The sequence below is a fragment of the Oncorhynchus kisutch genome, linkage group LG14, assembly GCF_002021735.2.
Source record: "Oncorhynchus kisutch isolate 150728-3 linkage group LG14, Okis_V2, whole genome shotgun sequence".
Lineage (NCBI taxonomy): Eukaryota > Metazoa > Chordata > Actinopteri > Salmoniformes > Salmonidae > Oncorhynchus > Oncorhynchus kisutch.
Window position 1 is genome coordinate 43,058,543 of NC_034187.2, and position 26,215 is coordinate 43,084,757.

The 26,215-nt window shown below is 42.8% G+C and overlaps 2 protein-coding genes across 2 annotated transcripts in view; one reads left to right on the forward strand and one right to left on the reverse strand.

Annotated features, from left to right (window-relative positions):
• The window catches only part of eprs1 (glutamyl-prolyl-tRNA synthetase 1), an 86,441-nt gene extending 85,728 nt beyond the window's left edge, over nucleotides 1-713 (reverse strand). Inside the window, exon 1 of the mRNA XM_031788435.1 lies at nucleotides 605-713. The gene's annotated coding sequence lies outside the window, so the exon portion shown is untranslated. The remainder of the gene's footprint in view (nucleotides 1-604) is intronic.
• Nucleotides 714-4,524: 3,811 nt separating this feature from the next.
• The window catches only part of LOC109878139 (WD repeat-containing protein 43), a 49,014-nt gene continuing 27,323 nt past the window's right edge, over nucleotides 4,525-26,215 (forward strand). Inside the window, exons 1-8 of the mRNA XM_020470356.2 lie at nucleotides 4,525-4,768; nucleotides 5,979-6,113; nucleotides 6,941-7,062; nucleotides 7,684-7,804; nucleotides 15,079-15,197; nucleotides 19,640-19,742; nucleotides 20,156-20,220; nucleotides 25,076-25,235. Coding sequence (XP_020325945.1) covers nucleotides 4,562-4,768; nucleotides 5,979-6,113; nucleotides 6,941-7,062; nucleotides 7,684-7,804; nucleotides 15,079-15,197; nucleotides 19,640-19,742; nucleotides 20,156-20,220; nucleotides 25,076-25,235 — 1,032 coding nt within the window. The 5' untranslated portion in view covers nucleotides 4,525-4,561. The remainder of the gene's footprint in view (nucleotides 4,769-5,978; nucleotides 6,114-6,940; nucleotides 7,063-7,683; nucleotides 7,805-15,078; nucleotides 15,198-19,639; nucleotides 19,743-20,155; nucleotides 20,221-25,075; nucleotides 25,236-26,215) is intronic.

The following is a 26,215-nucleotide window of genomic DNA, read 5'->3' on the forward strand; positions in this document are numbered from 1 at the left end:
ATGGATGTCGCCATGACATTCCAATTAGCAAGCACAACGTCAAGCCGGTGTAAATGACCAGTGCAATGGGGTTGTATCAAAGTGCATCCCACAGGGTAGCAGTCGCTTCACCAGGCATCTAATTCATATGTCGCTGGTGGCAGTGCTTAATTTATAAATCGTGAGATGCAGGAACAAACAGTGACCACAAGAGGGGGGTGACCTGGGGTGTTCTGAAATGCTTTAAATTTATATTCAAGTATTGCAGTCATATCATCGCATTTGCGTTGAGGCATAGAGCAGTAGAGGCGAGGCACTGACAGAAGTTGCACGGGGCGTACATTTTTTTGTAGCATAATATCTGGGAAAATGTTGGCCTTTTATTAACGCATTTTATGTAATTTAACATGACTGGAGACTTTGGCAGAATTTTTGTTCATACCACACAATGACCAAAATGGCAGGCTACTTTGAAACTGACAAATTGAGAATCGAAGATCAGTAAAAACGATATTGTCTTGAATCAATCACTAGCCTAGGCCGAGGTGTGTGGAGACATATTGTCAGCTACAAAATGAGAAGGAAATTATAGTCCTAAAAATGCATTCCAGTTTCACTGACTCACCCAATAATGCTCAGCTCACTCGTTGGTGATGGCCTATGCACTCGTGCAAAAAGCCTCTCTCTCTCTGTCACAACCTGATCTGTTTCACCTGTCTTTGTGATGGTCTCCACCCCCCTCCAGGTGTAGCTCATCTTCCCCATTATCCCCTGTGTATTTACACCTGTGTTCTGTTTGTCTGTTGCCAGTTCATCTTGTTTGTCAAGCCAACCAGCATTTCTCATCATCCTGGTTTTGGACCCTTGCCTGGTTTTGGACCCTGGACCCACCCACCTGACCACTCTGCCTGCACCTTTGCCCCACCTCTGGACTTCCGACCTCTGCCTGAACTGACCCTGTGTCTGCCCTGTTCCTTTGACCCTGTGGCTGAATTAAACATTGTTACTTCGACACGGTCTGCATCTGGGTCTTACCTTGATTCCTGATACTCTCTCTCTTTTGTAAAACAAAATTTGGAAGTTGATCAAATATGTTGGTGGCCAACAGCATAGAGTCTACATAAATGATTCAGTGCAACGCTTTAGAGTTCAGGCTCATGTCTATCAGAGCAGAGCGGGGGTGAGATCACAAGTTAATCTCATTCTAGTTATGTGAGAAATACTGATGCGATTCTCACACAGCCATCCCAAACATATACAGTTGAAGTCGGAAGTTTACATACACTTAGTTTGGAGTCATTAAAAAAAAAAATCCAACCACTCCACAAATTTCTTGTTAACAAACTAAAGTTTTGCCAAGTAGGTTGGACATCTACTTTGTGCATGACATAAGTAATTTTTCCTACATTTGTTTACAGACAGATTATTTCACCAATAATTCACGGTATCACAATTCCAATGGGTCAGAAGGTTACATACACTAAGTTGACTGCCTTTAAACAGCTTGGAAAATTCCAGAAAATGATGTCATGGCGTTAGAAGCTTCTGATAGGCTAATTGACATCATTTGAGTCAATTGGAGGTGTACCTGTGGATGTATTTCAAGGCCTACCTTCAAACTCAGTGCCTCTTTGCTTGACATCATGGGAAAAAAAGAAATCAGCCAAGACCTCAGAAAAACATTTGGCCTCTACAAGTCTGGTTCATCCTTGGGAGCAATTTCCAAATGCCTGAAGGTACCACTTTCATCTGTACAAACAATAGTACGCAAGTATAAACACCATGGGACCACGCAGCCATTATACCGCTCAGGAAGGAGACGCGTTCTGTCTCCTAGAGATTAACGTACTTTGGTGTGAAAAATGCAAATCTATCCCAGAATAACAGCAAAGGACTTTGAAGATGCTGGAGGAAACGGGTACAAAAGTATTTATACCCACAGTAAAACGAGTCCTATATCGACATAACCTGAAAGGCTGCTCAGCAAGGAAGAAGCCACTGCTCCAAAACCGCCATAAAAAAGCCATACTACAGTTTGCAACTGCACATGAGGATAAAGATTGTACTTTTTGGACAAATGTCCTCTGGTCTGATGAAACAAAAATATAACTGTTTGGCTATACTGACCATTGTTATGTTTGGAGGAAAATGGGAGGAGGTTTACAAGCCGAAGAACACCATCCCAACCGTGAAGCCCAGGGGTGGCAGCATCATGTTGTGGGGATGCTTTGCTGCAGAAGGGACTGCTGCACTTCACAAAATAGATGGCATCATGAGGTAGTACAATTTTGTGGATATATTGAAGCAACATCACAAGACATCAGTCAGAAAGTTAAAGCTTGGTCGCAAATGGGACTTCCAAATGGACAATGACCCCAAGCATACTTCCAAAGTTGTGGCAAAATGGCTTAAGGACAGCAAAGTCAAGGTATTGGAGTGGCCATCACAAAGCCCTGACCTCAATCCTACAGAACATTTGTGGGCAGAACTGAAAAAGCGTGTGTGAGCAAGGAGGCCTACAAACCCAACTCAATTACACCAGCTCTGTCAGGAGGAATGGGCCAAAATTCACCCAACTTTTTGTGGGAAGCTTGTGGAAGGCCACGCAAAAGGTTTCACCCAAATTAAACAATTTAAAGGCAATGCTACCAAATACTATTTGAGTGTTTGTAAACTTCTGACCCACTGGGAACGTGATGAAAGAAATGAAAGAAATCATTCTCCATTATTCTGAGACTTCACATTCTTACATTAAAGTGGTGATCCTAACTCACCCAAAACAGGGAATTTTTACTAGGATTAAATGTCAGAAATTGTGAAACTGAGTTTAACTGTATTTGGCTAAGGTGTATGTAACCTTCCGACTTCAACTGTACTTGTGTTCCCACATGTACTTCCTGTATTAATTTGCTGTTTATTAAAATAATAAAATGAAAGTTTTGAAAACACTGTTCTTTCTTTCACATTGAACACATATCTCAGCCTATTTTTCATAATTTAGATTCTAACCAAAAATATATAATTAATAGAAATGGCATAATCGGTGAACTGTGTCTGTCTTTTTTCTTCATTCGCAGTTTAGCCAAAACCACGCCCCGTTATTCAGAGGGCGGTTATACTTCGCTCCTATTGGCTAGCTAGCGTTGTCTCACTCAGGCATCAGCGCAGAGACAGTGGCCTTCCAAGGTAAGGATGGAGGGTTTTTTACTCAGTTATAAAGAATTCTTATCACTTTACAAGGTCCCTGTAACACCTAAAGATTTTGCAATTGTTTTAGATGCCATTCCCTCAGGTGTTGCTATGTTATTCAGGAACATGTCAAGACCTGACCCTCAGAGCCTACCTTCTATTGACCCTGTTGACTCATCAGTAGGAAAGATTTGTTTCTCTTTTGGTCCATTCAACAACAGAGCGATACGATCCTTGTTTCAGCAGGATGTTGTATCTATACCTTATGTCATGCCTTATTGGAATGGATTTATTGATAATATCTGTTGGAAAAAAGTTTGGATGTTGCCACAAACATACCTACTTGTTAACAAAATTAAGGAAATTTCCTTTAAAATTATTCATAAATATTATCCTGCCAACCACTATATGAAGAAGTTTAAGGAAAACATCAACTCAAATTGCTCCTTTTGTAATGACCACCCAGAAACAGTTGTGCATCTTTTTTGGCATTGTATGCATGTAAGAAAACTGTGGCAAGACATCAGTAGGTTTATAATTGAACACATTTATGAAGATTTTACACTATTGTGGAGAGATGTACTGTTTGGATTCTTTACATACAATAGAAATAAGCGGAATCATTTTTATGTAATTAATTTCATTATTCTTTTGGCCAAATTTCATATACACAAATGTAAATTTACAAACAGAAAACCACATTTTCGTACCCTACAAAAAGAAATTGAACTGTATTTTAAGACGGTTAAATGCTCTACTAACAAAAAAGCTGTTAGAATTGTAAGTATATGCATGTCCCTTAAGGTCCTTGTGTAATTGTAATGTGATATTGTACCCCCTAGCTCGATTGTCTATTATTTGTAATCTATGTATGCTTGTGTTCCCTCATGTGCTTTATGTATTGATTTGCTGTTAATAATAAAAAAGAAAAAAAAAAGAAAAAAAAAAAAGGTAAGGATGGAAAGTGTAATTTAACAATTAGCTGCAGACCGGAATGCAGGTCTATTATTATCATGTACCCATAGAAGCAAAGCAGGAAGTAATATCGAAGAACCATAGAACTAAAAGCAGGAAGTACACCCATCAACCTGTAATGTGATTTGTTGAATGAACTCAATTGCCGTTACAAAAAATACATCCCATTGCATGAGCCACATCAGTTAGCGTCCATTGAATTAACAATCTACATTACCAGGCAGCCATTGAGAACGTACCCATGAGTTTAACAGTCAAATTGCCATGGTTAGTGGTTCCAATGTTCCAATTTCTATCATTTTAACCACGCCCCAATTATCTCAAGTAACCAATGAAACTGATGCGCCAACGCGCCTGCTCGGCGGATGATAACACGTGGTTCTTGGCAAGTAACGCAGACGCCTGCATTGCTTCAATAATGGCGGACGGTGGATGCAATTCTTCGTTGCGTCTACCCTGCGTTTTCTCGCCAAAATCACGCCAATACCTAGCTTCATTTGCCCAAGATGGCAGACTCCGTATATGGAACACAGATAGTAAAATACTTCATCAAGAATACGTGCCTTCAGCCCACTTGAGTGCCACTTGTACTTGCATAGTTTGGGGACCATGCCGAATCGCCAAGGTATGTTTGGGCGATGCATAGCCATAGGCCCGGGTGAGCCTGCTAGGAGATCACTTTGTAATAACTTGATAAAATGTATTTATGAAAATATTTACTTTATTAGATGTATACTTATGAAGTATCATCTTTAGTCGTTTACCATTATGTTGTGTGGACTGCGTAGCAAAGTACTTACCATGTTAGCTTCGTTAGCAACGAGCTAAAGTCCGTTACAGCAACCGTACTGTAGGACGCACATGTTTTTCGCACGTGGTGGTCGCCCAAAAAATTTACCACAGGTCTCTTTTTGAAGGTGTCATGATTCTTACCTAAAAGGGACTTTTCAGGATAACAAATGTATATAGGGACCACCAGTAATGAGGAATTTATTTCAAATACGAACACGTTAAATGTAGCTAGCTATCTCGTTAGCGAACCGTAAAGGGTAACTGTACCTAGTTAGGTTAGCTCCTCTAGTTAGCTATTCACCGTATATGACGCAGATGAAGACTTCCAAATCCTCATTTTTACCACCTCAATGGTTTACTTTATAGAAGTTAGTCGTGTATTGTTCTGTGTTTACGGTTGACGTAATTATTTTAATAGCATTGAGTTTTACAAAATAAGTTTGACTCTACGTGTAAAACGGGCCTTGTAAATACATTTGATTGACAATTTCTTTAAGCACTGAAAATTTAGCTTAAGTATGCATGACAAAGTGCATTGTACCCCCAATCAGCATTCCACGGCCAATGTTCCTAGTCTTAAATTGTCACAACTCTAAGAACAACCGGTAGGAAAACACCTTTTGGTTCGTTTTTCAACCTTTAAATCCAACTAATTATTTGGTGAGAAGTGTTCCTGGAACCGGAAAGAACCAAATAACCCATTGTAGTTCTAGGTAGGATACATTTTTACATCTAAAAAGTGTAGCTAGATGCTAGCCAATTGTCTACATGTGTCATTGTGGGATTTGTGACCATACGTATCATTGTGGGATTTGTGACCATACGTCTTTGACAACAATATACTTTTGTGATTTAGCAGATGCTTTTGATGTTGTAGTCTTGTCTCATTATTTCGGATTCTTGTTAATTCAAGGTTTAAACTTCGACGCTATGGAAATTCAGACCACCCATAGACGAGGCCTTAGAAACAGAAAAGGAAAACTGAAGTCCTGTGTCAAAGTCAATAAAACCTGTTTGACTTAAACTGTGTTATTTTACTTCAGGAGGGACCTCGGAGGAAGAAGAGGAAATCAGAGGCAGGGCATGTGGAGGATTTGGCGGATCTGTTGGCTCTGGGAACGGTGGCGGGCAGCATTATAATTTACAGCGCAGTGAAGGGGGCACTGCACTGCACACTGGTAAGGACTGGGATGTAGCATGACTTTCATTGCCAATTTGGGAAGTACCAAAAATCGTATTCAGTTCAATGTTGCTTGCGCAATGCAACTAAATGGTTGACTTTGTGGTTGAACATGGTACTTGAAAAATATGTATTATAGAAGACTGCAGTGACAAGTCACGGGTTAAAGTTCTGTTACTGCGATGGATTTCTATGAAATGCATTTTGGAGAGGTTATTTTTTTATGTCAGTGTAGATTGGCGACAATTTCATTGTTCCCTTAAAATCAGGGTCTGATTGGAAACTTGAGTAATGTCTAAGTAACCAGAACTTAGCTTCTCAGTCCTTCAACATATCAATTATCCCAGGGAGGACCCCACATCTTCTAAGCAAGGGGACTGGAATTGGTCACACTCAGTTTAATACATGTACAAAATCATAATTTCCCCTAAAATCATGATGGCCATGACTTTCTTACATGAATGGGGAGATTAACTTGGCCCCAGACAATTGAGCTGAGATCGACTTAAAGAAAATTCCAAGCAAGAAAAGCCTAGTATTTGTCCATTGTTGACACAGTCCCTAATTGTTTAGCTTGTCAGCCCTTAACTTTTCAAGAGATATTTATTTGAAAATATGTCCCTGTATGATGTGTTCATTTACAGTCATGGGATTTGTTTTGTAACTTCACAATTACTTTTTTGTCATCAACCTTGCATCTCAGGTAATATATAATTATTATTGAAATGTCTGATACTGTCCAAACTGTAAACCGTATGAATTTATTTGGTGTGAAATGTTCTCTCGCATTATTAAAGCTCATATTTGACCTCTGCTCCTTCCCAGGATGGAGGTCACAATGGGGGAGTGAACTGTGTTGAGTGGCACCCCGAGGACGGCCTGCTCTACAGCGGCTCAGACGACTCCTACATCGTAGAGTGGGACCTGCAGACAAGCAAGACCCGCTGGTGGGTACCTTCCCCTTCTGTGATTGTAGAAATCAGTCACTCAAAGTGGTCTAAATTCAGAAGTTATTTCTCTGCGATAGTCTATGGCTTAGCAGTAACACCTTTTTAGGAGTTGAAAGGGCTGTCCTCCACCAGAGGTTTCCCTCGCTGTAGGAATCAGTTAATACCAGACTACATTCACAATCAAAGTGTATTTGAAATCTTATGGTGCATCAACCTAATATTTCTAACTTGTGTAAATTTATATATCCAGGAGAATAAGAAAAATATTGGTCTAGCCACTCAAAGGCCATTAGACCTGGTTAGGTCAGGTGGAACTTGGTGTAGAGTATAGAACAGTGGGTAACAGACTGCTTACAAAGGCAAATGTCCCAGAGGAATCAAAGCATCGGGAAGAATAGATAAGTTGTGCATCTGTATCAATGCACTTGCTGATTTAGAATTTCGTAAACCTTTGCCTTGGGTGGTGTAGCTGTAATTGCCGCCGCCCCCCAGCAAACCTGCCCATTGACACCCCAATTCTATATTTTCTCTCTCCCACTCTCGTCAATAAACAATATGGCGGAAGGAATGGTTTCTTTATTTTATGGAAGACCCATTAATTGTCACTTTCCTCAACAGTAAGTGGAAGGCGGACCGTGCGTCAGTGACCAGTCTGTGTGTGAGTCCTGATGGCAAACTGCTGCTCTCAGCGGGACAGACCATCAAGATGTGGGACCTCAAGACCAAGGAGGTGTACCGGGTAAGTTAGTGGGACCTGTCCAGCAGTGACATGGCCCTCATTCACATGAATTCATCATGATACTGTCCAGGGGAACTGACACCAAGGGTCTACCCTCACCTTTTAGTTCATTTACAGTGCATTTGGACAGTATTCAAACAGCTACACTTTATCCACATTTTTCTTTACATCCTTCAAAAATGGGCAATTGTTTTTCCCCCTGTTAATCTACATACAATACCTCATAATGACAAAGGAATAACGGGGGTTAGATATTTTTGCAAATGTAAAAAATGTTCAAATGTACATATTTTCAGACCCTTTACTCAGTACTTTGGCAGTGATTACAGCCTCAAGTCTGCTTTGGGTATGACGACAAGCTTGGCACACCTGTATTTGGGGAGTTTCTTCCATTCTTCTCTGCAGATCCCACCCCCCAAGCTCTGTCAGGTTGGATGGGGAGCGCTGCTACACAGCTATTTTCAGGTCTTTCCAGAGATGTTCGATCGGGTTCAAGTCCAGGCTCTGGCAAGGCCACTCAAGGACTTTCATTGACAAGTCCTGAATCCTTCTGCGTTGTCTATGCTGTGTTCTTAGGGTCGGTGTCCTGTTGGAAGGCGAACCTTCGCCCCTGTCTGAGGTCCTGAGTGCTACTGAGCAGGTTTTCATCAAGGATTTTTGTACTTTGCTCCGTTCATCTTTTTCTCGATCCTGACTAGTCTCCCAGTCTCTGCCGCTGAAAAACATCTCCACAGCATGATGCTGCCACCCATGCTTCACTGTAGGGAGGGTGCCAGGTTTCTTCCAGATGTGACTTTTGGCTTTCTGTCCAAAAAGTGCAATCTTGGTTTCATCAGACAAGAGCATTTTGTTTCATAGTGTGATAGTCCATTTGGTCTCTTTTGGCAAACTCCAAGTGGGCTGTCGTGTTCCTTTTACTGAGGAGTGGCTTCCACTTGGCCACTCCATCATAAAGGCCTGATTGGTGGAGTGCCACAGATGGTTGTCCTTCTGGAAGGTTCTCCCATCTCCACAGAGGAACTCTGGACCCTCGGGTTCTTGGTCACCTTTCTGACCGAGGCCCTTCTCCCCCGATTGCTCAGTTTGGCTGGGTGGCCAGCTCTATGAAGAGTCTTGGTGGTTCCAAACTTCTTCCGTGTAAGAATGGAGGCCACTGTTCGTGAGGACTTTCAATGCTGAAGAAAAAAATATTTCCCTTGCCCAGATGTTTTGACACAATCCTGTCTCGGAGATGTACGGACAATTCCTTAAACACCATGGCTTGGTTTTTGCTCTGACATGCACTGTCAACTTATGACAGATCAATGGGAAACAAGATGCACCCGATTTTGAGTTTCAGAGAAAATGGTCAGGATAGTTTTGTAAATAAGGTTGTTTGTGTATGAACTCGGCAAAAAAAACGTCCTCTATGTCAACGGTTTGTTTTCAGCAAAAGTGTAAATATTCATATGAATACAAGATTCAACAACTGAGACAAACTGAACAAGTTCGAGGTCAAAATCAAAAGTAACAGTTAGTATCTGGTGTGGCCACCAGCTGCATTAAGTACTGCAGTGCATCTCTTCCTCATTGACTGCACCAGATATACCAGTGTGAACTGTTACCCCACTCTTCCACCAAGGCAAGTTTCTGGGGGGAATGGCCCTAGCCCTCACCCTCCGATTCAACAGATCCCAGACCTGCTCAATGAGATCTGAGCTCTTCGCTGGCCATGGCAGAACACCGACCTTCCTGTCTTGCAGGAAATCACGAACGAGCAGTATGGCTGGTGGCATTATCATGTCAGGATGAGCCTGCGGGAAGGGTACCATATGAGGGAAGAGGATGTCTTCCCTGTAACACACAGCGTTGAGATTGCCTGCAATGACAACAAGCCCAGTCCGATGATGCTGTGACACACCTCTCCAGACCATGACGTACCTTAATAGTTACAGTACCCATTCCAGGGTTTTTTCTTTATTTTGGTTGTTTACTACATTGTTTAATAATAGTGAAGACATCACAACCATGAAATAACACATGGGATCATGTAGTAAGTAAAAAAGTGTAAAGCAAATCCAAATATATTTAATACCAGCTTCATGAGGTAGTCCTCAACCTGGACTACATTTCAATTTACAGGTGTGCCTTAAGTTACATTTTCTCTACTTGAGTGCCAGGAAGAGATGATTCTGGGGCCAGACCCTGGTCTCTACACAATAAGGACCATTTGTACAGCAGATTCTTAACAATTCACAGCAGATAGTAATATACAAATCCTAACCCTGTTACCCATTCCATACATCTGTCATGTAGACTGAAGGGGGTGTTTTTGTTATAAAAGGCCATGGTATCTCTTGTCGTTGGGCTCTCAACTAATCATTTATGGGTGGTTTGTTGACAAGCTCCATTACTGCAGTAATTAAATAAAGATTGTTTTGAAATGTAAGTCTCCTTTTTGGTTACAAAGTCCATATTATGGCAAGAACACAAATAAGCAAACATAAATAAATGGCAGTCCATTACTTTAAGACATGAACAAAGAAATGCTTCAGAGTTCAAGTAACAGACACATCTCAACATCAACTGTTTAGAGGAGACTGTGTGAATCAGGCCTTCACGGTCAAATGACTGCAAAGAAACCACTAAAGGACACCAATAAGACGACTTGCTTGGGCCAAGAAACACAGGCTATGGCTATTAGACAGGTGGAGAAATGTAAAAAAATGTATGGTTCCACCGCTGTCTTTGTGAAACTCTATAGGTGAAAAGATGATCTCCGTATATGTGGTTTCCACCGTGAAGCATGGAGCAGGTGGTGTGGGGGTGCTTTGCTGGTGACAGTCAGTGATTTATTTAGAATTCAAGTCACGGTTAACCAGCATGGCAACCACAGCATTCTGCAACGATATGCCATCCTATCATTTGTTTTTCAACAGGACAATGACCTAACACCTCCATGTTGTGTAAGGGCTATTTGACCAAGAAGGAGAGTGATGGAGTGCTGCATCAGATGACCTGGCCTCCACAATCACCCGACCTCAACCCAATTTAAACAGTTTGGGATAAGTTGGACCGCGGAGTGAATAAAAAACAGCCAACAAGTGCTTAGCGTGTTTGCACTCCTGTTGGCACTCCTTCAAGACTGTTGGAAATGCATTCCAGATGACGACCTCATGAAGCTGGTTGAGAGTGCCAAGAGTGTGCAAAGCTGTCATCAAGGCAAAGGGTGTCTACTAAGAATGATCTCAAACATAAAATATATATTTTGATTTAACGCCATTTTTTTGGGTTACTACATGATTCTATGTGTTCAGTTTTGATGTCTTCACTATTATTCCACAATGTAGAAAATAGTAAAAATGAGTACTTGTCAACTTTGACTGGTACTGTATGTAAAAACAAATTGCGGTGCAGTGGCATATATATATATACATATATACATATATACTGCTCAAAAAAATAAAGGGAACACTAAAATAGCACATCCTAGATCTGAATGAGTGAAATATTATTAAATACTTTTTTTCTTTACAAAGTTGAATGTGCTGACAACAAAATCACACAAAAATGATCAATGGAAACCAAATTTTTCAACCTATGGGGGTCTGGATTTGGAGTAACACTCAAAATTAAAGTGGAAAACCACACTGCAGGCTGATCCAACTTTGATGTAATGTCCTTAAAACAAGTTGAAATGAGGCTCAGTAGTGTGTGTGGCCTCCACGTGCCTGTATGACCTCCCTACATCCGCCAACTCCTGGACAGTCTGTGGTGCAACGTGGCGTTGGTGGATGGAGCAAGACATGATGTCCCAGATGTGCTCTATTGGATTCAGGTCTGGGGAACGGGCGGGCCAGTCCATAGCATCAATGCCTTCCTCTTGCAGGAAATGCTGACACTCCAGCCACATGAGGTCTAGCATTGTCTTGCATTAGGAGGAACCCAGGGCTAACCACAGCATATGGTCTCACAAAGGGTCTGAGGAGCTCATCTCGGTACCTAATGGCAGTCAGGCTACCTCTGGCGAGCACATGGAGGGCTGTGCGGCCCCCCAAAGAAATGCCACCCCACACCATGACTGACCCACCACCAAATGGGTCATGCTGGAGGATGTTGCAGGCAGCAGAACGTTCCCCACTGCGTATCCAGACTCTGTCACATGTGCTCAGTGTGAACCTGCTTTCATCTGTGAAGAGCACAGGGCTCCAGTGGCGAATTTGCCAATCTTGGTGTTCTCTGGCAAATGACAAACGTCTTGAACGGTGTTGGGCTGTAAGCACGACCCCCTCCCCCCGTGGACGTCGGGCCCTCATACCACCCTCATGGAGTCTGTTTCTGACCGTTTGAGCAGACACATGCACATTTTTGGCCTGCTGGAGGTCATTTTGCAGGGCTCTGGCAGTGCTCCTCCTTTCACAAAGGCGGAGGTAGCGGTCCTGCTGCTGGGTTGTTGCCCTCCTACGGCCTCCGCCATGTCTCCTGATGTATTGGCCTGTCTCCTGGTAGCGCCTCCATGCTCTGGACACTACGCTGACAGACATAGCAAACCTTCTTGCCACAGCTCGCATTGATGTGCCATCCTGGATGAGCTGCACTACCTGAGCCACTTGTGTGGGTTGTAGACTCCGTCTCATGCTACCACTAGAGTGAAAGCACCGCCAGCATTCAAAAGTGACCAAAACATCAGCCAGGAAGCATAGGAACTGAGTGGTCTGTGGTCACCACCTGCAGAACCGCTCCTTTATTGGAGGTGTCTTGCTAATTGCCTATAATTTCCACCTGTTGTCTATTCCATTTGCACAACAGCATGTGACATTTATTGTCAATCAGTGTTGCTTCCTAAGTGGACAGTTTGATTTCACAGAAGTGTGATTGACTTGGAGTTACATTGTGTTGTTTAAGTGTTCCCTTTATTTTTTTGAGCAGTGGAGTAAACAATTGCTTATGCCATGGGGGTGGCAGCAATGTGTTGTTTTGGAGTGCTCCTGTCCATCTAGAGTAAGGATCTGATACTATTTCTGATTTAACTCACATCACCAATGAGCTGTTGAGCATTTTTTTTTAAATCATTTTAATTTAGAATTGTTTAACCAGTTGTTTACTCCACTGCTCCATATGAAATGGATTTTTGAGATTACATTTTTTTTATTGATCCTCGTGCTGGCACGCAGATCAGTATAAATGGTAAGATATCTTAGCATTCCGAATGGACATGGTTGCGAACTGCTGCTATAACCAATTATCGGCAACTTCAGGAGCGTAATGGCAGTGTGCTAAGACCAGCAGCGGGAGGTGGTTTGGGTCGGGAGCACGTTTTTCTTCTGGTTAGGTTATATTGATCTCAGGCTCCTTTTTGATTAATTTGTCACTTTGAATTGCAGTGCTTAAAGCATCATACAACCTCAGTAGCCTATCGTAATTTCCGGACTATAAGCCGCTACTTTTGTCCCACGCCTTGAACCTTGCGGTTTATACAATGACGCGGCTAATTTATGGATTTTTCCCGCTTTCACAAGATTCATGCCGCCAAAAGACTGAGCACTGTCACATAATGTGACGTAAATCGAGCGCGCTCAAACATCCCATCATTCTGATTACGGTAGTCATTTTGTCACCCTCATCATGGCAAAGACACGGAGAAATGCATATGATGCAGCTTTCAAGTTGAAGGCGATCGATCTGGCTGTTGGAAAAGGAAATAGAGCTGTTGCACGGGAGCTTGGCCTTTGAGTCAACGATAAGACGTTGGAAACAGCAGCGTGAGGAACTGACTCTGTGTCAGCAGCTCCCTACCGACTACGAGGAAAAAGTTTCAAACTTCCGCAAATTCACTGATGCAAAGATGGAGCATTCCATCGGCCCGCACGACATCATAAATATGGATGAGGTTCCTCTGACGTTTGACCTGCCTCTCTCACGAACTGTCAACAGGAAAGGCGAATCATCCGTCACGCTGAAAACAACTGGACATGAAAAAACGCACTTCACCTGTGTTCTGAGCTGCACGGCATCGGGAGAAAAGCTTCCACCGATGTTGATTTTTAAACGCATGACAATGCCAAAAGAAAAATTCCAGAGAGGAATTGTTATGAAAGTCAACAAGAAAGGATGGATGATGGAAGGCCTAATGCATGAATGGCAGACGGAGTGTTACGGCAAGCGACCGGGAGGATTCTTTCACAAGAACAAGGCATTGCTCGTGTTGGACAGCATGAGGGCCCGCATAACAGATTCTGTGAAAGAAGCCATCTAGAGGACAAACTCAATTCCAGCTGTGATTCCTGGGGGCACAACAAAGTATTTGCAGCCACTCGACATCAGTGTAAATCGTGCATTTAAGGTGGCGCTCCGTGTTCAGTGGGAGGCTTGGATGACAAGTGGGGAGAAATCCTTCACTAAAACGGGCCGCATGCGAAGAGCCACTTATGGTCAAGTCTGCCAGTGGGTCCTGACAGCGTGGAGCATTGTCAAAGAAATCCGCTATCATCAACGGGCTTCGAAAGGCTGGACTGCTGCGTGTTGTTGAGGGCAGTTCAGCGGGGAATTTGCCTCCGGATGAAAGTGACGAGAGCGACAATGAAAACGATCCAACATCGGATGAAGCAATTCTGAGGCTATTCAACTCCGACACCGAAGGAGATGACCTCAGTGGTTTCAGTGCACAGGAGGAGGAGGAGGAAGATGGTGACCAATGACTTTCTTGGTAGGCTACGGTTGAATTTTTGTTACAAGCCGTGTTTTGTGAAAGCCTCTTTATTTTTGTTTCAAGCCGTGTTCTGTTTAAAGGCTGTGTAAAGTTCATTTGTTTCAATGTACCGGTAGGCACCTGCGGCTTATAGACATGTGCGGCTTATTTATGTACAAAATACATATATATTTTTTTATCAGTTGGTGCGGTTTATATTCAGGTGCGCTTAATAGTCCAGAAATTACGGTACATAGAGTTGGTTTTATTCAAACAGGTTGTCTATACTTGGAAAAATACATGTTTTAAAATTTCAACCAACCCATTGGCCGAAAGAACTGTAGAGTCTTGGTTGACAAATTGTGGGAGTGTTATCACCCTAGTACTGTTCCAGCAGTGTCAGATTTGGGGTGTGTTCAGTAGGTAACAAAACAGAAATGCAGAGGTAGTACCTGGACTTGGCCGATAACAAAGCCTCTTCGTTGCAGAACATTTTCTGTTGTGTCCTAATGAACACGTTCCAGAACAGTGATTACCTCAAGGAGGAGGAAATTATTTAAACGCCCCCCTGTCTTTAAGATGTCTAACTCCCACTTGTTTTCATCAGAAGTTCACAGGTCACTCCACAGCCGTGACGAACCTGCGCTTCGCCACCACGCGTCCCCCGGACAGCAATGGCCTCTACTTCCTGTCCGGGGCGGCCCACGACAGACTCATCAGCGTGTGGTGAGAACGGACCGCCATAATGCTTTCCTCAGTAGATCCTTTATACACGGGGGTTGTTTTATTGTGTTGCATGTGATTTGAAGTGACTTGTTTGAAGGAGCTCCTTTGTAAATGAGACCTGTCATTTGTCTCGACAGCCTGATTCTTTAAAGAATAGGGCTGTCAAATGATCTAAAAATAATTAGTCACAAATAATTGCTTGACTTTCTGTATTTAATCGATATTAATCGCTATGAATCTGCTCAAATTTGGACTAAAAGATTTGAAAAGCAGTGCATTGGGTTACAGGCATGCTTTGTAAGGGACATAGAAACAATCATCTGTATCAAAGTTTAAGTCTGCAGGTCCTTAAAGTCTTTCTTAAACTCTGATTTAGAGGCCTTAAGTCTTACATTTCACTTTCAAAGGTATTTAAACATATGGCAGAGATAATTAGTGCTTCCATTATATTGTGCCTCATCTTAACTGTTGCTCCTGCGGCAAAAAAAATCAACAAAATTTAACAAAGTAATACTTGCGGCGCACTATGAAGATGTTAGAGCTATCGACATGTGCGCCTCTGTTTACGTCAAGTGCGTGTGTCGGTGTGAGTCAGGCTGTTGCCAGAGGAGAGAACACGGTGGCCTATACAGTTTGATAGACAACACTAACTACAGCTGGGTTGATAAAGTGAAAATGACCTACAAAGACCTACATCTCCCTTTTTCGGAAGCAATTTTGCTTATGTCAGTGATTAGGCTTCACAACGTTCCTGTAGTTTTTTGGCTTTTAAAACCATTTTTTGGTCGACATTAATGTGCATTAACCTGTTTTCTGCAATGACAATATCTGCCCTGTCCCTGTTGCTCTGCTGGCTCTCACTCTTGCTACCCTTTTCACCCATGACTGCACCCCTGCCCAGTTATGTGAAGTCTATTGATTGGGGCCTAATGAGTTTACTTAAATTGACTGATTGTACTGTAACTCACAACAATTTTACTAAGTGTTGTATTTATATTTTTGTTCAGTATAATTGTTGGGAAGACAGTTATTAAAACAAGTACTGTTAACCTGTCTGGGAACGGAGTTCTCGCCAACAGCCAATGAAATTGCAGGGCGCCGAATACAAATCAACAGACATCTCATAAATCAAATTTCTTAAACATAAAAGTATTTGACACCATTAAAGATAACATTCTCGTTAATCCAGCCACAGTGTCTGATTTCAAATAGACTTTACAGCGAAAGCTCCACAAACGATTATGCTAGGTCACCACCAACTCACAGAAAAACACAGCCATTTTTTCCAGCTAAAGAGAGGAGTCACAAAAAGCACAAATAGAGATGAAAATTAACCACTAACCTTTGATCTTCATCAGATGACACTCATAGGACTTCATGTTACACAATACATGTATGTTTTGTTCGATAAAGTGCAAATTTATATCCAAAATTCTAATTTACATTGGTGTGTTATGTTCAGTAGTTCCAAAACATGCAGTGATTTTGCAGAGAGCCATGTCAATTTACAGACATACTCATAATAAACATTGATAAAAGATACAAATGTTATTCACAGAATTAAAGAGACTTCTCCTTAATGCAACCGCTGTGTCGGATTTTTAAAAAAAAGTCAGAAATAGCATTATAAATATTCACTTTGATCTTCATCAGAATGCACTCCCAGGAATCCCAGTTCCACAAATGTTTGATTTGTTCGATAATGTCCATCATTTATGTCCAAATAGCTACTTTTGTTAGGGCGCCTGGTAAACAAATCCAAATGCGCGTGCAAGTCCAGCGGAAAGGTCGGACGAAAAGTCCAAAAAGTTATTACTGGTCGTAGAAACATAACAAAGTATAGAATCAATCTTTAGGATGTTTTTATCATAAATCTTCAATGTCCCAACCGGAGAATTCCTTTGTCTGTAGAAAAGCAATGGAACGCGAGGTAACTTTCACATTACCACGCATCACGAGCTCGTGGCTGCTGGCAGACCTCTGACTCATTCCCCTCTCATTCAGCCCCCCTTCACAGTAGAAGCCTGAAACAACATTCTAAAGACTGTTGCCATCTAGTGGAAGCCGTAGGATGACCAATCTCCCACTGTATCTTCAAGCCGGGTTTTTGCCTGCCATACGAGTTCTGTTATACTCACAGACATCATTCAAACAGTTTTAGAAACTTCAGAGTGTTTTCTATCCAATACTACTTATAATATGCATATATTAGCATCTGGGACTGAGGAGCAGGCCATTTACTCTGAGCACGCTTTTCATCCAAAAGTGAAAATGCTGCCCCAATCCCAATGAAGTTAGTCAGCTTTGAGTATAGAGACAATGATACCACTAAAGAATATATATTTGAGATGAAGCGCTAGCGGAACTGAGCCGTGCACGGTATTTACGGTGAATCTAGTAGCCTTTTCAGTGCATTCGGAAGTATTCAGACCTTTCAACTTTTTCCACATTTTGTTACGTTAAAGCCTTATTCTAAAAACAATTACATCGTCTTCCCCCTCATCAATCTACACACACTTACCTTATAATGACAAACCAAAACATGTTTTTAGAAATGTTTTCAAATTGATAAAATGTAATCACATAAAAAAAAATTTTTTTACAAAGATGGGCTACACGGGCCAAACCTGGACGACGATGGGCTAATAGTGCCGCCCTATGGGGCGCCCAATCATGGCTGGTTGTAATACAGCCTGGATTCAAACCAGGGTGTCTGTAGTGACGCCTCTATCACTGAGATGCATTGCCTTAGACTCTTAGACAGCGGCCTAGCTCTCCAGATGGCCAGTTGCCCATATATTTGATACACTGCGTGTACAAAAAATTAAGAACACCTTCCTAATATTGAGTTCACCCCACCTTTGCCCTCAATTTGTTGGGGCATGGACTCTACAAGGTGTCAAGTGGGACGGTGGCCCATGTTGAATCCAATGCTTCCCACAGTTGTCAAGTTGGCGGGATGTCCTTTGGGGGGTGGACTATTCTTGATACACACGAGAAACGGTTGGGTGACAAACCCAGCAGTGTTGCAGGTCTTAAATCAACCCGGTGTGCCTGGCACCTACAACCGTTCAAAGGTGCTTAACTTTTGTCTTGCCCGTTCACCCTCTGAATGGCACACATACACAATCCATATCTGAAATTGTCTCAAGGCTTTAAAATCCTTTAACCTGTCTCCTCCCCTTAATCTACACTGATTTTTGAAGTGTATTTAACAAGTGACAAGTATGGTGTCTTGCATCTGGATTAACCTGGTCAGTCTGTCATTGAAAGAGCAGGTTTTCATAATGTTCTGTACATTAAGTGCAGTATATATTACTATGAAATTTTTCGTAGTGTTATCTTTATCGTATTGTGTCAGTACTAAGCTAGTATTGATATTGAAACCCAAATTCTGAAATGTGTTTTTGATTAGCTCCTTAGGGTAGCCTCAACACATGCATATTGCCAACCCCATGCTTTAGACATCTATAGCCTAGCCACAATGCTACTACAGCCTAGGGATGGGCATGGTTATCCAAACGGACGTTAGTATTCGATTAGTTGCGGTAGTATTAATTGGAGAAATAAGCCTACTTTTAATGAGGCTTTGTCTAAAATGTAAATCTGTGAAATTGCTACATATAAGTCAGCTGTCACATTTAGCTTTCAAAAAGCAGACCTAAAAAACAATCGTCATGTTATTTTTTGCTTCAATAGTGTTTAGGGGCATGTCACTAGATTTTATTCACACAGAATACATTAGTGCTACACATTTGACAGAAAGTACTTCATCAGATGACAACTAAAGTGCAACACTATTTGGATAGCAACCGCACATAAATAGGCGTACAATGAAAAGGCAATTGATTTTTTGCCAAAATGATACATGGCCATATTTCTACAGTTTATAGTAGAAGGAATGGGGCCAGCTACATTTCCTTATGTTTTGCTTGAAGTTAATCTTGCATTTTGGAAAGTACTGGAGCAGAATCTCGTGATCCAATGACGAGAGCAAATATTTTTTCCAAGTGGAGAAGTGCAACTGAAGCACGGAATTAGACCTTTTACATTCATCATTTGGAGCAAACCCTGAGTGAAGCCGAGCAGAATTTACACTAAAATACTTTTTAGATCTGCGTTTCTTTCCTTTTCTGTTTGAGCAATGCGACCCCTGCAAGGATAGGCAATGACATTTGATATTTTTATTAAACCGTTGCGAATTTGAGTGCACCCCATAAAGGTACCAATTAAAAAGGTGAATATTTTCTTCCCTATTGTTATTAACGTTAATTTTTACATCCCTAATTAACAAATGTTTTTGTCTTCAGTTGATTTGTATTGGTCACTTGCTGCCAAGAACTCAAGGTTAAGTTTACAATTGAAAAAAGCAAAGCCAAATGGCTCGTCTTTGGGCTGGTGTGTGTGTGCTTCATCTTCATGTCTGTCTATCCACCCCTCAGGCAAGTCCAGAAGGATAGCAATGACAAGAACTCGGTGGTGTCCTTCACCCTGACGGACGACCCCCAGCACATTGACCTCTTCACTTCCAACAGCAAGGAAGAGGTGAGTCGACCTTGCCTCACTGGAGGTAGGGTAGGGATCCGTTTTACCTAACAAGTTTCAGTTTACCAAACGTCCCCCAGTGAAGGACCCAGGAGCACTGGCTGTGGAAGTTAATCTATATCACTCGCTCACTCTCCACCCTGCTCTCTCAATCGTCATCGTCTACTCCCTTCTTACCACACTGTGCCCTGACCTAATGGCCGTGAGATTGAGATCTGAGGGGATGGAGCGTATCCTCTGTAAAATAATAAAGGGGCTGTTGACCGAAATTGATTCACTGATAAGTGCCTACCTTTGTTCAAGACATTCCTTAGAAACTGTGGGTGTGCGTTTGGGGTCTAAGGCAAGGTTGTGGTGGGTGATTTGGGACTGGACATCTGACACATGCCTAATGCTATTTCTCCTTCTCCTAGGCGGTGAGGCTGGCGGTTGTGTGTAAGGATGGGCAACTTCATCTCTTTGAGCACTTTCTGAACGGGTTAGTCTCTAAAACCTTGTCCCTTCCTGTCACTGTGCAAGGCGGACTCTTCTTATTCCTCTAGCACAACAAGGATCATATCCTCATATTAATTTACAGCCATTTAGCAGTCAATACCAACACACCTTTCCCCTGTCACTGGGCAAGGCGGAGTACTTTAATGGCACTGAGTCTTATACATTATCTGGCAGGGAAAGAAAGAACGTTCAAAGAGGGAAAGGCTGGTTCCTGCTATGGGCACACCACCACTTATAGTGGTATGACAATTGCCAATTTCAGGAAAGGAGTGATGTTCATAGTAGGGTAAAGAAAATCCTTTGGCATCAAGTGACCATAAAATTGTTACATCGTAGTTAGACAGCGTAATTGGTGTAGTAGTTAGATTGTTATATAGTACTGACAGCTGACATTTTATTTACTCTAATTATAGTGCTGGTACACATTATTACATGGTAAACCAGTGTTTTCCACAAATGCATGGAGTAGCCAGACAAATAGAAAAAGTAGCCAGCCAGATTCCCAAAATGTTTGCCGAACAAGCTTGATTTTGGTGGCCTTTGGTACATTCTATTGCTAGATTGGTATTTTCAACTAGCAACCAGGGTTTGAAATGAACACCCTACAAATGTGGGTAGGTTTTGTAATTGGAGGCTAAGAATGTATATTTCCAGCCACGTTGGCAGGTGGTTAAACAGAAAATGTCCAAATCTCACATGGTGTATTTGGTTGAATTGACAAAGACTATTAGTGTGACATTATCTTGTTTCCTGGCCAGTTACATAGTTCTGTTCACATGCTAGGTTGCTTTTCAATGTTTGAGCTTGCAATGTCGTCTCAGCAGCAGACAGTTGCAATCTGAGATTTTTTTTTTTATCACACAAGCGTGTGCCCATATTATGACGGTAACGGCCTGTCCCTTAAAGGTCCCGCTGAACATATTTTCCTCAGCCCTCCTAGTGGCCAGTGATTTTATGTAGGTATACTAAAATCAGTTTGGGCTCATTTCTACCAGCATGTCACCTGTTCAACAAGAGGCAAAACAACTCAAGATCACCTTTACTCTACACAAAGCTTTGCCTTGCCCTCTGTTTATCAAATCTGACAATAATGCTATCTTCCTGATTCCTGAACCGGCAAAGCATCAATACAGGACTAAGATCGAATCCAACTACACCGGCTCCGACCCTCGTCGGATGTGGCAAGGCTTACAAACTATCAGTGATGACAAAGGGAAATCCAGGCGAGAGCTGTCCAGTAACTCGAGCCTAAAAGATTAACTAAATGCCTTCTATGCTAGCTTTGAAGCAAGCAACACTGAACCATACGTGAGAGCACCAGCTGTTCCGGACGACGGAGATCATGCTCTACTTAGCGGATGTGAGTAAGACCTTTTTAAACAGGTTAACATTCACAAGGCTGCAGGGCCAGACGGATTACCAGGACACTTACTTTGCAAATGCGCTAGCAAGTGGCTTCACTGACATTTTCAACCTCTCCCTGTCCGTGTCTAATACCAGCATGTTTTAAGCAGACCACCATAGTAGTGTCTGTGCCCAAGAAAGACAGTACTTTTGCCAAGGTAACCTATTGCACCGTGCACTCACATCTGTAGCCATGAAATGCCTCAAGGCTTGTCATGGCTCACACCATCATCCTAGAAACCCTGGACCCACTTCAATTAGTATACCGCTCAAACAGATCTACAGATGCAATCTCTATTGCACTCCACGCTGCCCTTTCCCACCTGGACAAAAGGAAAACTGAATGCTCATCATTGACTACAGCTCAGCATTCAACTCCAATGTGCCCTCCAAGCTCATCACTAAGGTGCATGGTACTGAATCCCTCCCTCTACAATTGGATCCTGTACTTCCTGATGGGCTGCCACTAGGTATTGAGGGGCAGTGTGGCGGATGTGTTACCCACCCTCAACACCTGGCGGCAGCCCATCAGGAAGTACAGGATCCAATTGTAAAGGGAGGGATGAGGCCCCTCGGGTGCATGCGTAATCTCCTCCTGCACTCCGTTCACCTACTACGACTGAGTGGCTGTGCACGACTCCCAACACCATGTTTGCCAATAACACGGTGGTGGTTGGCCTGAACAACGATGAAACTGCTTATAGGAAGGTTAGAGACCTGGCAGTGTTGTGACAGGACTACAACCTCTCCCTCAATATGAACAAGACAAAATATGGTTATAATGGAATACAGGAAACTGAGGGTCGAACCCACCCCCATTCACTTCGACAGGGCTGTAGTGGAGCAGGTCGAGAGCTTCAAGTTCCTCGGCGTCCACGTCTAAGGCCCTATCATGGTCCAAACACACCAACATGGTTGGAATGACAACACCTCTTCCCCCTCAGGCTGAACATTTTGTCATGTGCCCTCGGATCTTCTACAGCTGCACCATTGAGAGCATCTTGGCTGGCTGCATCCCCGTTTGGCATAGCAACTCCTCGGCATTCGACCACAAGGCTCTACAGAGTAGTGTACGGCTCAGTACATCCAGGACCTCTATACCATGCGGTGTCAGGAAGAGTCCAGCCACCCATATGGCAAATGCTACCGGAGCACGAAGTCTGGGACCAAAAAGCTCTGAACAGCTTCTACCCCCAAGCCATAAGGCTGCTAAATGGCTATGAGGACTGCAGTGACCCTTTTTGCACCCTCTTTTTGACTATGCCACACCCCATAATGGCAAAGCAAATACTTTGGCAGAGATTATAGCCTCAAGTCTTTTTTTGGTAGGACGCTACAAGCTTGGCACACCTGTATTTGAGGGAGTTTCTCCCATTCTTCTCTGCAGATCCTCATGCTCTGTCAGGTTGGATGGGGAGTGTTGCTGCACAGCTATTTTCAGGTCTCTCCAGAGATTGTCGATCGGGTTCATGTCCGGGCTCTGGCTGGGCCACTTTCAGTCAATTCTGACCAGTCTATCCAGTCCCTGCCACTGAGAAACATCCCCACAGCTTGATGCTGCAACCACCATGCTTCACTGTAGGGGTGGTGCCAGTTTTCCTCCAGACGTGAAGCTTGATATTCAGGCCAAAGAGTTCAATCTTGATTTCATCAGACCAGAGGATCTTGTTTCTTGATCAGTCCTTTCGTGCCTTTTACTGAAGAGTAGCTTCTGTCTCGCCACGACCATAAAGGCCTGATTGGTGGAGTTCTGCAGAGATGGTTGTCGTCCTGGAATGTTCTCCCATCTCCAGAGGAACTCTGTCAATGTGACCATTGGGTTCTTGGTCACCTCCCTCACCAAGGCCCTTTTCCCATGATTGCTCAGTTTGGCCGAGTTGCCAGCTCTAAGAAGTCTTGGTGGTTCCAAAGTTCTTCCAATTTAATAATGGCGACTGTGTTGTTAGGTACCATCAAAGCTGAAGGAATGTTTTGATACTCTTCCCTAGATCTGTGGCACAACACAATCGTGTCTCGGAGCTCTACGGACAATTCCTTCGACCTCATGGCTTAGTTTTTGCTCTGACTTGCACTGTCAACTGTGGGACCTTTATATAGACAGGTGTGTGCCTTTCCAAATCATGTCCAATCAATTGAATTTACCACAGGTGGACTCCAAGTTGTAGAAGCATCTCAAGGATGATCAATGGAAACAGGAATGCACCTGAGCTCAATTTTGAATCTCATAGCAAAGGTGCTGATAACTTATTTACATAAGTAAATATTTACATTTGTAATAAATTAGCAAAAAGTGTGGCACAGCTAGCACCTCGATGCAGTTTCTTAGACCACTGCGCCACTCTGGAGGCCCACGGGCACCTCATTTATATAGCCATGCTATCGTTGCGCATTGTGTAGTTATTTGTTAGATTTTGTCCACCCGCCTCTTGAGGATTGACCACAAGTTCTCAATGGGATTAAGGTCTGGGGAGTTTCCTGGCCATGGACCCAAAATATTGATGTTTTGTTCCCCGAGCCAATTAGTTATCACTTTTGGCTTATGGCAAGGTGCTCCATCATGCTGGAAAAGGCATCGTTCGTCACCAAACTGTTCCTGGATGTTTGGAAAAAGTTGCACTCGGAGGATGTGTTGGTACCATTCTTTATTCATGGCTGTGTTCTCAGGCAAAATTGTGAGTGAGCCCACCCCCTTGGCTGAGAAGCAACCCTACACATGAATGGTCTCAGGGTGCTTTACTGTTGGCATGACACAGGACTGATGGTAGCTTTTTTCCGGATGAGTTTCCTTGCCAGTGACCATGATTGACAGAGGAAGAACAATGTTTCCAAGCACCACCCTCCCTTTGAAGCTTCCAGTCTGTTCTTCAAACTCAATCAGCATGACAGAGTGATCTCCAGCCTTGTCCTCGTCAACACTCACGCCTGTGTTAACGAGAGAATCACTGACATAATGTCAGCTGGTGCTTTTGTGGCAGGGCTGAAATGCAGTGGAAATGTTTTGGGGGATTCAGTTCCTTTGCATGGAAATGAGGGACTTTGCAATTAATTGCTATTCATCTGATCACTCTTCATAACATTCTGGAGTATATGCAAATTGCCATCATACAAACTGAGGCAGCAGGTTCATTCTAGCTGGAGAGGGCTCGGCAGACTTCTCTGACTAGCGAATTGCAAAGTAGCCTGCTTAATTTACGTGGAAAAGGTACCCAGTTGAACACGATTTCTGTAATTGACTGTATAGCTGGCTAGTAGGAAAACACTGGTACACTTCCGATACCTAGGTCGTGTTCAGTAGGCATGAAATTGAAGGAAAGGGGAACCTGTCCAATAAGAAACCATTTTGTTTTTCTGTTGCCCACCAGTTTGTTACGGTGTGCCCTACTTACAAGACCCTGTTTATTTAAATGCCCTTCTCCGCCTTTACTTTTATGTAGGCCTTGTAAGAAGCCGCTGTCCCCCTCCTGTACAGTCCAGATGTCTGGGCTTGAGGACATCCCCGTGCCCGTTCCTCTGTTGGCCGCGGCCCTCACTGCAGACACACGCAGCCTCCTGCTTGCCTATGGCAGCTACCTGCAGCCCGTCATGGAGAGATTGGTGAGTGGTGCACAGTTCAATTGAATAGTGTTTTCTCCAACACTCAACTGTAACCCGTCAAGTAGACGTTTACAGCTCAAGGTTGTAGTGCAGGTAGCTAATAAAGGATTGTCTTCTTTATTTATTAAGTCTAGGCTGATGATACTAGGCGAGCAATATTCCTGACTTGAATGTCGTTTGAGCCGTGGCTCGTCAATGTACAGGTCTCACTTTGACCTGGTCTCACTTTGGTTTTTGCGTTGGTTTCAGCAGAACACTTTACTTTCTACCCAGTTAGAAAATGTGAACATTCGGGGGGAAAAATGAATGCAAGAGGAAATATGGACGTAGATGAATTGCGACCACAATGATGGACTGTTCAGAAAACATGTTACCTGTGTTATTCTGACAGTAAATCAGTCAGACACCATGCTCCCTTGCTAATGGCACATGCTGTCCTGTGCCTCACCCAGTCAAGAAATTATTTTTTAGCACAGAAGATAAAATACTACATTTTTATTGTTCGGTGCATTCGGGAAGTATTTAGGTACCTTGACACTTCACATTTTGTTACATTTCAACCTTATTCTAAAATGGATACAAAAAATCTCAATCTACACACATTTTAAATACAAAAAATATACCTTATTTACATAAGTATTCATACCCTCTACTATGAGACTCGAAATTGTGCTCCGATGCATCCTGATTCCATTTATCATCCTTAAGATGTTTCCACAACTGGATTGGATTCCACCTATGGTAAATTCAATTGATTGGACATGATTTGGAAAGGCACACAGCTGTCTATAGAAGGTGCCACAGTTGACAGTGCATTTTAGAGCAAACACCAAGCCATGTCGAAGGAATTGTCGTAGAGCTCCGAGACAGGATTGTGTGGAGGCACAGATTTGGGGAAGGGGTACCAAAAAATTTCTGCAGCATTGAAGTTCCACAAGAACACAGTGGCCTCCATTCTTAAATGGAAGAAGATTGGAACC